Source organism: Catharus ustulatus, chromosome 9 (genome assembly GCF_009819885.2).
Source record: "Catharus ustulatus isolate bCatUst1 chromosome 9, bCatUst1.pri.v2, whole genome shotgun sequence".
Taxonomy (NCBI): Eukaryota; Metazoa; Chordata; class Aves; order Passeriformes; family Turdidae; genus Catharus; species Catharus ustulatus.
In genome coordinates this window covers 22,457,817-22,470,555 of record NC_046229.1, presented here as the reverse complement: position 1 = coordinate 22,470,555, position 12,739 = coordinate 22,457,817, and the positions used below count along the sequence as shown (strand labels likewise).

The following is a 12,739-nucleotide window of genomic DNA, read 5'->3' as shown; positions in this document are numbered from 1 at the left end:
GTGACACAAAGCACGCAGGCTTTGATCCATGGCAGCTCAGCAGAGTCTGAGACAGCTCTGTCTGATGGAGCAGAGAACATAAGTGCCAAAGATAATCTAAACAACAGGAGGAAGAAAAGGGCTAGTGCTGTCAGACACATACAACTGCTGAGGAGAAAAGCTATCCTGTAATACCAAGTAGAGAGAAATTCAATAAGTTCACTTTGTGTGTCAAAACATATTGCAGAAAAAACTATCTACCGAATGTGGCAGCACAAGGGAATGAATGTAATCACAAAATAGTCAATAAGCTAGAGTGGAAATATAAAATAAATGCTGTGTGGAGACAAATGGAGAAATATTGTTAGTGCCAGTAAACAACAGAGTACTTGCTGTCTTTCACAGGTAAAGCATGGAAAAATGTTTAGCATTCTCCTGAAAAACTGAAATAAATGGATAAAGAAAACAGCTTTGTATAAAGGTCTCTGCTATGACTACAGAATAATCTAGAATGGTCTTCTGTTTCATGAGCTGTAGCTTGAAAAGGTATGGTGAAGTCTTATTGGCCACAAAAAATGGCAGAAACAGAGCAATGGAAATAGCAGAAGTTTCAGCTGGGAAAGATTTGGAAATAGACATTAAGCTTCTTGTTGAATCTGAACAAATTTCACAAATTCAGAGAATCTCATAAAAGAGTATCTTTTTAGTTTCTGGAAAGAAGAAAAGAAATTCAGAGTGTTTCATTTATACAACTATGTTCAACTATATCTTATTTAAGCATATTAATGTAACATTAAAATATATTAAAATTTTTAAATAATTTGGTCTTAGATGAAAAAGATGGTCTTTGAAAACTGGAGGAAGGAGAAGTATCAAAGGGACACTGTATTACTGGATAATACAAAGTGCCCCCTGGGAACTCATGTTATATTTGAAGGGAAGTTATTTCTATCAGCATGTTCCAGGAATTATTTCAGAATCCACACCTGACTATGGACACTGTAACACCAGGGCTGCATTGCTGACCACACAATGGAGATGGTGACATAAAGGCAACAAGGTAAGTGAAATTTCACTGGCTGTGCAGAGAGTTTGCACAATAATGCATAACTTCATATGCTCCAACACATGCAGCTTTGAATCAGAAAGTGACAAAAGAAATGAAGATTTACATACCATAAATGATTTAAGCTTGTAGCAAGGAATCAGACAACCCACAAGAAGAGAAGTGGATTTAGTTCTGAAGGAGTGCATAGGACGCAATTCAAGAAGTAGTTATCAGAGAACCACTTCTGGACTGAAACTCAATGTGCTTGTTGAGAAGGAAAAGGATAGAAAAAAATTCACTGCAGTAATATCTAACTTTGAGAGAGCGAGGAAATGAAAATGAGGAAGTTAGATAAAAGAAAAGTGAAAAGAACATCTAAAAAGATATGCATGCAAACAGCATGGAAGCAGCTGGAGACGAGTATATGAGAGGCTCAAAATAATCATATATAACTCATTTCTTTTTTTTAACTTATAAAAATTAACTCTCTTATAAGAAAAAAAATCCAAACCTCAATGCCAAATTGAAAACAACAGAATGTTATGATTTTGTGAAGATACCCTTCAAAAGTGTAAATCTTCTCAATGGAGAAAGATATGGGGAAAAAGCATAAAATCTACCAATTTAAATATAAACCACAGTATTTCAAGAATCAACTTCCTATGGACACAAAAATTAGAAATTCTTTTTTGTTAAAACAATCATACTAGAAGCAGGAGGCCCAGAGAGATAACTGGGAAGATAGGCAATTGAGGTATTATTAATACTATGACTAATTAATAATTAATTTAATTGAATACTAAATTAATTGTTTTCACTGATGTTCCCAACAAAGAAAAAAAAATTCTCGCATGCTGAAGAATTTTCTGAAAGTCTGTTAGTATCTGAAGTAAATGGTATTGAACATGAGGAAATATTGCCCCAAGAAGTATTTTAAAGGAACTCAAATATATTATTTCTGAGCTAACTATTGTAGCATATAACCTGTCAATTAAGTCAGCTTTGAGGCCAGAATAAATATTTTAACTGTGGTAGTCTTAAAAAAGGACTGAAAGACTAATCCAGAGAGGCACATTCTTATGTTATTGTAAAAGAGACATGTTGTTCTCATGTCTAGAATATCACGTGTAGTTTTAGTCTCACCAAATTAAAAAAATGACATCATAGAACCAGAACAGAGCAAAAAAGCACAGATGGCCAGAGATCTGGTATGGTTTTGATACGAGGAAAGAGATCAGGATCTGCCATTTAAAAAGAGTGGAGGAGTGGATAAGGTCAAGTATATGTAATGATAAATGGTCTAACAGATGTCAACAGAGGTGCATTATTCTTTGTTTGTTATCTAAGGAGGTACTGGGTTATCCATAGAAAAATATCTAAGGCAAGCAAAATAAAATACTTTCACTCATCTCACTAAAATTTGAAATGTATTGCCATAAGGTATCACTGAGGTCAAGCTTATGTCAGCTGGATGTCTCTCTCTGTTCAGCAGGAAGCAACCCCTGCAGTCCACCTCAGAAAGACAATTTATTTCATGGTAACTGAGAAGGTGAAGAAGAAATCCTTCGTGCCTCTTCCTGTTTGCCATAAATTTCCGCTGCTGATCACTGCTGAAGTCAGAATTTGAGGGTAAGTGGAGCATTTGTCAGCTCAAACAAGGTTATGTTTTCATGATGATTCATCATCATCCTCAACCCCAGAAATGACTACCTATTATTTACAAAACATTTTGATTTTTGTTGAAACTGTATATTTGCTGAAATTCACTGATGTTGTTTTAACATAAAGTTGATTTAACAAGCTTCAGACACTCTTTCAGTAGGTGCTAATTCCAATGTTCCGTCTGGTGTGTGCTCAGCTGACTGGGTATGAGGTAAATGACACAGCAAGCTGAATTTAGCTAAAATCAACCCGGCAAATCTCACCATATTTCCCAAACATGGCTTTAAAGTATTAATTCTTTGAGCCCCACTCACTTTTTATAACAGGCGAAAAAAAGTGAATACTCTTACAAAATGTTTTTCCCTGCTTTTCGGAAGTTCATTTTTTTCTGCTCAGTAAGAATTTTATCATAATTTCATGCCCCCACACTTCATGGTTTGTTACTTGGTCTATTACTCTTGCATTTTACTTGATAAGGTCCTGCTTCCTATGATCTTCATTTCTGAGTTTTGATTCTTCACAGCTGCTGCTTTGAAGTCTTAGATAACATTCTGAGCATTGCATACTGCTCCTGGTTTTAAACTTTTCATTCAGCTGCATACATAGCTCTGTTTCTCTCAAATAACTTTTTCAATAAATTGTTACAGCTAATATTTTAAAATGAATGTTTTGCTTTTAATCAGGGCAAAACTGTGGACTCATTTCTTAAAAGAAGCTAGAAACTTCTGTCAAAAAGGTTTATCCTCATTTTCAGTCCTTTCTTCAAAGGAATTTAAGTCTGGTACTCAGTTCAGAAGGATGCTAAATCATTGTGTATTTCACATACACATGAGAGGGAGAACTGATGGACATACTTGTCTTTGTCCCCTCTCTTTCACCACCATTTTTTATTTTGACCCAATCCTGTCCAGGACCAGGAAATAGAGCTGTCAGTAACTTCTTCCCTTGGATAATATGGAAGTGTGCTGGTATAGGATATGTGTGGAGTGGCTGTTAGCTGGAAACAAGCAGATGTAAAACCTCAGGTTTTGCCTTTGCTTTCTCTCTTCAGCACTTGATCTGCAAGAGTGCATCTGAATCTGGAGTGCAGGTCAACACTGGGGAAATGTTTCCCAACCTTTAGATCTTTAATTAGTAATATGAAAAATTTGGCCTAAGGAGTTTTTTCCCCCTTTTGTAAATGGACAAAAAATGAGCATGGTTCTGATGCGTAGAGCTGGGAGTGTCACCAATCACAAGGCAATAAGGATGTAAGCATGGAGAGCTGAGGGCACCGTGGCTGGAGCAGTACTGCAGTTTTCCCACTGTTTTCTCTCACCTGTGTGTGTCTCTTATATGAAGAGTCCTAATTATTTCATTCCTTAGCCCTTTCTGTGCAGTGTCCAGGGATGTGTTTATGGATATAAACGTGTGGTTCTCCTGGAAGTTATTTACAACCGTGTGAGAGCACAGATGATGTATATTTACAATTAACACTTAAAAACTGACACCTTGTCCAATTATACATACCGACTCAGAAAGAAATGACAAACCTTTGCAAGCATTAATCTTCCTTCAGAGTCACAATATGGGGCAGAATTGTAATAATGAAACATCCTTATTATACAAAACTACTTACAGATATTAGCAGTGCCCTTAGGTATAGGCAGGTAAGAACCAGCGCTCCATGGTCGGCCCTGATAATTCTTCTTGCATTTTCCACAGTCTGGGCCCGTTGTGTTATGCTCACATTCACAAAGTAGTCTTTTGTTTTCTTCTTTACAGCCAGTAGCATGAAGGTTGCACTTACACCTAATTTTAAAAGGCAAAAATAAAACAAAGTGGGATATTATTTAGAGGTGAGGTGAGTTTAAGCTCAAGTTTTAGAAAAGCATGTCCTATGGTAACCGCTCAATTTCTGTGTTGTCCCTCTGGTATTGTTCTACCATGAAAACATGACATCACAAGACATCTCCCAAAGAGCAAGTAGCAGATCTTCAGCTCACACAGGTCTAAAAGCAGAAATGTCACTAAGACTCCAAGATGCTGAATCTTGTTTTCACTAATGCAGCTCCACTGAGAACAAATAAATGATTCATAATTTTTATTACAGATAGGTCTATAATTTTGCAAAAATTCAAGAGTTACTATTCCCAGGAACAAAACAAGTCCTCTATGTCCTTACATAACCTGGCCCAAATTAAGGCCCAATTTACACCCTGGGAGCCTGAGAACACAGACTTCATTTAAATATCCTTTGCAATGCTACATTTCAGTAGAATGAAAGCTCACTACACTGATGTCTTGCCATTCTTGTGCAGCAAGTACTGTCTTGTTCAGAAAGGAAATCTCTTTTCCTGATTTAATTCAATATAGCTGCAGTAGCTGAAGGTCAGATGAAATATTTTGCTAGGCACGTTTAGTTTTACTTGGGAAAGAAACCTAATCAAGCCTTGTGACAAAATCATTAGAAAAACCAGATTCTGCATCTGGTCCTAAAACAATTGCATTTTCCTTAAATTCCCCTCTTTTCCTGAAACTAGGACACTTACAGAATGGGAAGTTAGTTTCATAAACAATAAGGTATTTTCACCTCTTTCCATCCTTTTACAACAGACATCAAAACAAGCTAAAAACTATTTCTGTGTGGGGATGGAGAGAAAACCAGTATTTAATGACCTTTCCTGTTTGTTTTCCTAATGACCACACATCTAGTAATTTACAGGGTTCTCATGTGGGCATTTGTCACCTGTTCCATACAGTGACCAATAATTAGAGCAAAACAACACATGGAATGGCCAAGTGCAAATTAACAGCTGTCAAGCTGACTTCCATTTGGAAGGAATATGACCTGAAGCAATTGGCCACATACATATATATGTCCCCAGGGTAAAACAAGCTTGCAGTTGTCATAAGTAGCTGCTGGAGAAAATCCACAAGAATATGTAATACAGTAGATGGTAGAGCATTCTCCTCAGTGCTAGAAATGAGGGAGATGAAACTGCTGTTATATGAGCAATGCTTATTCTAAAGAGAAACAGGTTCAACACTTTTAAAATTGAAATTACCAATATGTATTCAATATGCTGGATAAGAAAAAGAATGTAATTTTTAAAAATTTACAAAATATGTGCTTGAAGACTAAATCAGTTGTGAATTTTCAGTGAGTCCATAGCAGAATGAAAGATGCCTGTCTGGGATGACATCCATCTATTCACTAGATACTGAACATTTTAGTGAAGGGTACTGCTATTAAAAAAAGCCATGGGTTGTTTTACTGTCCGTAGGAATATGAAAATGGAAGACTCCAAACAGGAGAGATATACAGTAAGAACAAGACCAAAAAATAGAGGAGAAAAGCAGGAGAGTCTGTCAAGTAACTAGAACAAATTAGAGGAAGAGACTGGACTTCTTTCAGGAGGAGATTTCTGTTTAATTACAGGGACACAGTGTCAGGCAGCAGACTGATCTAGGCAAGAGGAAAAAAAGGTTGATTCTGAGGAAAAACTGTAGTACCTAGAGCTCTGAAAGGGTGCTGCAGACTTGTATGAGGTGGGAGAAGATAAAGATATGTCCATCTGCTAATTGGAGTAAATATGCACAACTCTTTTAAAAAGCACCTGAAAATAAAGAAGAGCTGTATCACAAAGCCTTGTGCAAAATCTTTTTGCACTTCTTAGATGCTGTGCTTGTCATATGCTCCTGAAGAGGGACTGACCCTTTCTTAGTTTTGCTTGCATGGGTAAAAGTCTTGCATGGACTCTGGCCTTCTCCATCCTCCTCTGCTATCCAGATATATATTCAAAACATACACATGTATTTATATGTATGGATATATACATGCATTCACAAATAACTCCCATATAGCCTCACAATTTCCTTTTACTGCCCACTTTCCCCAATCCCCCTGTGTCCCACCTCTTTACAGGCTGCCTCCTCCTTTTCCTGATTTCCCAGGCAAGGGAGCATGGGCAGCACAGCTCTGCTGCCTGCGCTGGTGCCCGTGTTTTTTGACTTCTTAGGGCAAGATTTCTGCAGAGGAAGAGCTTCTCAGCCCAAGGGGTAGCACCCAGAGCCGTGCTGGGCAGCAGCTCTGGGGTGCACGTGGCAGGGCCCTGGTGCTCCAGCAATGGGCAGGGTCCTGCACAAGGCATCTTGTGTGACTGCAGCCACACACTGAGAGAATGAGACGTCCTGGAGGGCTGTGCTGGTACCTGATACAGGCAGCTCTGCACAAAACCAGCAAAATGCATTTTCTTCTAGAAGTAGCTGGCAACCTCCTGTCAAATTTTAAAACCCTATTAACTGAGATTTAAAACCAACAGCCCCCATATGGGCATTCAGGCTAAATACACACAAAATAGAAAAAGTAGGGACATTTCAGCCATTTAGCTTCCTAAATGGAAGAGCTGCTAAATGGCTTTTCTTGTCCTAAACCAGTAGAATAATCAAAGATTCATTTAACCAATGCCTTTATGCAAATCAACTTATTTATATGCTTTATATGTATTTTTGAAAGCTTTCCCAGCAGAGTTATCCAGAATGCTACATCCCATCTTGATAGAAAATTCCAAGTAATAATAAAAAACTAAAAAATCCCCAAACCAAACTCCAAAGCATGGCCCCTCCAAAAAAAAAAAAACAAAAACCAAAAACAAACCAACAAACCAGCAATGCAGAAGGAGAGGGAGAAGAGAGTAGTGTCAAATTTGAATTAAAAAGACTTAGTTATACTAGGCACAAAAATAAATGTTTAACCCCCCACCCAAACTACAAAAGACCAGATAATGTGTGGTAAAAACTTTGCCTTCTTAGTGTACAGGAGACAGAAAAGTTTGGCTCATGGTTATTAGTGTTATATTAAGTATGAAAAAATCTGTAGGATAACAAAATCTGAAGCGATTGAACTGATAGTCTTGTTAGAGTCAGCAACTATATATAAGGAGTAAAAGAGAGGAAGCATAAGTAAAATAAGACATTTGGAAGACTGAACCAGAGGCTCTGATTCTCCTCTTGCACCATTTTTTTTTTGTTGAAGCCACTTGATAGATCTTGAAGAGATTGATCTTGATTTCCACTGCAAATCAAGGATGTAGCTGAATAGCGAATGTGTGTAAAATGCAGGCAGTGCTAAAACTGAAAGAGAACAAGAAGCATCTGTAGAAAGCAAACTGGAGGGCACCACGTCTGGGGAAAACCAAGCCAGCATCAAAATCTGTGGTGTATGTGGAGAGAGGAACAGGGCAATAATATTTAATATGTTTTTGGTTTTTTGCAAAGGCTGCACTAGGAACTGGGCAATCTTTTAGGGACCTCATCAGAGTGTACATATGCACAGTCTCAGAGACTTCTGTAAAGAGAAATGAGTGTTGTGCTTGAGGGACAGACTTCTCTGCTAAATGAGATAAATGAGCATAGCAGAGTGGAGAGATGACTAGAGTACAATAAAAGGCTGCTTCTATTTGCAGGATAGGCAGTAAGGAAAACAGAAATATTTAAGGTTACAGAAAGAAGGCTATCTCAGTAAAAGTAGCATCCAGACAGACCATGAGAGAACCACTATTCTGATGAGATACACGGGGTTGTCAGTGGTGTGAAAACAAAGCAGCACAGTCTCGACCTGAGGAATTTCAGCTGTCAATCAGTTGAGCACCACTGATCTGGGAGCTGACTTGAGCTCCCAGCAGATCACTGAAGATGTGCAATCAGCTTCCTGTGGAGGATATCCAAATTCATCTTTCTTATGGAAGATTACCTTTCTTTTCTACTACAGAGGTAAGAAAATATTTTGTTATCTTATAGGAATATCCATGGAGATAAATTATTACTGAAAATCCTAGGTACCACTTCTAATTTCATTAAACACTTGCTTTGAAGGCTGTTCCTAGCTGTTACTGTTGTCAATCTGAAATACTAACAAAAGGTGTAATCACATATAAAGCACATTCAACACAACAATCCCATAGACTGTTGATGCTTCAATTGGCAGAATGTGGTTGCTTTGGCTGCTTGTATAAGAATGGAGAAGGTCTGAAAACCTAAAAAACTGATTTCACCTCCAGTGTACTGAGCTCCGTATGACAGTATTCCACGCCTATCTTGTTTCTTGAAATCCAAAGAAAAGGCCAAGTCCTGTACAGGGTATGATGTACACATACCCAGAAAGGCAATTACTGGGTAGCAGTGGGTGGGTAGCAGCTGCTGGCACACCAAGTGGGTTTGCCTGCACAGAGAAGGGATGACAGAGGGAGCTGTAATCAGTACAGCAGGTTTGAGAGCACAGGTTAAGGTCTGGCAAACAGAGGAGGATCTGTGCTGCAGCCTCTGCACTGGACTGGCAAACAGCTTAAGGGCAAAATCTCATGTAAGGACACAGCAAATGTTAAGGGCAAAGTGCAGTTCTGAGATACAGTACATGCTCACTGTAAATGGCACTGCTGAGCTCTAATGCTTGTATGACTTTACAGAGAATGACTGAAGTCCATGATTATAAATATCAACAACTCCATGGACAATTAGGTCACGTATGGAGAGTTGTAGGCCTTGAAATGGCTTTCTACCTGAAGGGAAAAGCTGTCTGCCATTTACATCTGGTGACAGTTTTTTCAGACTTTTTTATTATTGCTCCTGGTGGGGCAGCTCTGTCAGTGCTGAGCTTGTGGAAGTGAATGCCATGGCCCCACAATACTTGTCTGCATTTGGAATCTTCCACCCTGATGTTTCTGCAGCACAGGGGATATCCATCTTGCCAGTTCAACCTGTACAGACTCCCCCTTCTAAGCAGCCTGGTTATAGCACATGCTAGAACACATTTCCCTCAACGTGCAAATTCAATTTTGAATCACTGGAGATTGATATTGCTGTCCAATGCTATAAACCCTAATTGTGTGGGAGAACAAATTTGTTTTTCTGACCACTCATCTCTGACAGACTCATTATTTTGTCATAAAGCAATTGAAATGATATTTTTGGCAGTTCCATAAGGCACAGGAGCGCTCTGGCGCGCTGATGGAGCAGTGCTGTTGTGGTGGGAGCCCTGGGTGTGCTGTGCTACTCACAGGCTGTATTTACATAGAGACAAGTGACATTAAAATGCTGTAAATATCACTAAGGTAATTGCTAATAGTGTGCTGACGCTCTCGCCGGGGAGTGCCAACCAACAGACTGGGGGCACGTGAGGGGATCCTTGATGTTCAAGAGATCATTCAGGAGAAAGAAAGACAAGAGGAGCTCTTTGATACATTTTTAACAACTAGCCATATGTTCCTCACTTAGATACATCTTTGAATCATTCTAGGTCATCGCCAAAGTTTAGAAAATTAACTTGAAACCAACTTGGAAGCCTTCTGCACAGACTCTCCGCTTTTGCAGGCTTTTGGCTCCCTGCTCCCAGGTAAGCAAAGCCCAAGCTTGCAGAGGAGTTGGCGTGTTTGCTCTTCACATTACAGCCCACACAACGTAAAATACCATCCCCACATGGTTTTAATTAGGCACTTTAAACACTGTTGGCAATGTTAGGAGCCTTAGTCAGCTCCCCAGTGCCAACAACTACTTCCAGCACCTTGTTACAGGTGTCCTAGAGGACTTGGCCTTGTTTATCATGACATCCAACGTGTTCAGGCTGTCATCTACATTATGCCTCTCAAGCTTACTAATGACCTTGAGGCAGCTTGCCCAGTGAGATTTAGTGAGATTTTTTCTAATGCAATGTAGACAAAGAGGAAAAATCCCACACTACAAATACATTTGAAGTGATACCTCAGCCAGGAAGGAGGATGAGATATAAGTTGAGAAAGCAAAAGTCAAAATATAAGCACCTTTAAAATACAACATGAAATCTTAGCAATTGAATCCATATTTATCAGGTTTAAAAATTCTTTTTTTACTCTTTGTGAGACAAACTCATCATAATTTGAGAAACTATATGTTCAGGTAAGTTACAAAACTCTTGCACCGTTGAGTAGACTTGAGTGTATCATTACTTAGGTAAGTCTGGTTATCCTTAATTTTATCTGACAAGTGAACATGTTTTCATTGAGGTTCACAGTCTCAGAAACATCATGTCTGCTGAATATTATTATTCATTATATTGTAAGATTTTTTCCATGTTATGTCAGAACCCCAAAGCTGATGTAAACTTTAAAGTTCTGATCCTTATTCTAGTTTATCAAGCTTAATAGATTTTGTGGGGATAAAAACAGGTATAAAGGATACTGTTGTGAAGAAATAAAATGACTTTATTTTCATGGGGATGCAGCAGACATACTTTCATCGAAGAGGTAACAGCGTAATTACTACAACCTTGGCTACCAGTGCTCACTGTAAGGACCACCCATCTGAAGTTCTGACCTAAAAGGGTCAAAAACACCTAAGGACAGTTGACAATCAGAAAATGCCATGGATTGCTCACTGCAAGTAGGTCTGCTGAAGAAATGTTCCAGCTCACATGAAGTAAAAAACTAAGTGTTCTATTCATATTTATTTTTTGAGTCATATGAATATCTCAGGTCCACATTGGTGTATGGAATCTAAACACAAAGAGTGCACTGCATCTTTTTCTGGACATTAGGAATAACATCCCTGTGGTCTGGTGGTTAAATGTAGCCACTGTAGTGAGAGTAATGAAATATGAGTCCTTTTTTTCACTTGTTTATTTCTGGAAATGCATTTGATCACCATTTTTTTCCCCTGTCCCTTTCCCTGAATTTATCTAATATATCATAATCTCTCACTGAAAAAAAATATTCCTTTGTGGAATAGGGCTACATCAATAATAAGGGATAAACAAATTCAATAATAACAAATATAACTTTGTATAGGTAGATATATTATTCTTTCATTTGCAAAGCAAGGACTAATGTTGGATCAGGTTTTTAAGCTTCTTAAATCTGTAAGTAGCTTTGTGGTTAGAAAAGAAGTTTAACCTGTGCTCAGTAATCCTGCTGCACCTTAGTACCTTAGAATCCAGAGATTTACAGAAGCCTCTTCAACTTTATTCTTTACTGTTTCGTTTTCACTGCTAAATTTGGGAGGAAATTGAATTAGATTCCCACCGGCAGTATGGAAAATTGGGGAAAATAGCTTCTTATTCTCCCTCAGCTGAGTATAATGTATCTAGTGGGGAACAGCAAAGCTGAGGCACAGAGAGCATGTTTGCTTTGCTTTCTCAGCGGCCTGCTTCCAAGCAGTTTGGAGAGCTTGAAATTAAAAAAGAAAACAAAGTCCAAAAGGGCAGCATAATTCCCTTTCCCTCAGTCCCAAGGCTCACAGAAAGCTTGCAGGGCATGGAATTGCTCACTGTTTGCACTAAGCCAACCCAACAATAAGAGTATGCAAGTGCTAAATTTAAATATTAATGTGTTTATAAGATTTATTGTGTTCATTTGCTAGTAAGCATTTCTATATATTGTCAAGTAAATGCTGGCCATACAAACTACAGCATCACTATTGATCAATTTGTATCTTAACCTGTATTTGATTGATTATTGTCTGATAGATGCATACTGTCTTCCTTTTGAAGCAAAATATCATTGAGGCAGGTCCTTCAGGCTTTGCTTCTCCTTTTCCCCTGCCCCTTTCAGACAAAGGGCCACAAGCTACCATACCTTGCCAAATAAACTGTAAATGTTTCTGAAGTGCAGTAGTTTACCAGATGACAGCCATCCCAACAAACAGGCAACTGAAAATGTTACAGCCTAGATCAACAGCACTCATCACAAACAGAAAGGAGGAGGCAGCAACCTGAGCAAATGCCCCAGCAGTTAAGCATTCATAACTGTTCTGATTTTGTGTTGATCAAAAATATCACAGACCAACAGATATTCTGACTTCAGAAAGTATTCAGACTTTCTTCAGTTTCTAGATCCAAAGTTGAAAAGTAATCCACTGATGCTCATGTATGTCTAGTAGAACAGAACAGCTAATTCTGAGTCCAAGTTACTTGAGTGTACCACATAAAAATATACCTATCCATGATATTAAATACTTTTATAAACTTAGCCAAGTGGAGTGGACACATGCTTTTTCTAACTTTGATTCTCTAAGTGCTAAAGCAGAAATAAATGTCTGAAT

General features: G+C 38.4%; 1 protein-coding gene across 12 annotated transcripts in view; it reads right to left on the bottom strand.

Moving 5' to 3' along the window:
* The window catches only part of NTNG1 (netrin G1), a 150,532-nt gene that overhangs the window by 53,157 nt on the left and 84,636 nt on the right, over window positions 1–12,739 (bottom strand). For all 12 annotated transcript variants that reach the window (XM_033068148.2, XM_033068152.2, XM_033068153.2 and 9 more), the window contains exon 4: window positions 4,308–4,480. In XM_033068148.2, the coding sequence (XP_032924039.1) occupies window positions 4,308–4,480 (173 nt within the window). The remainder of the gene's footprint in view (window positions 1–4,307; window positions 4,481–12,739) is intronic.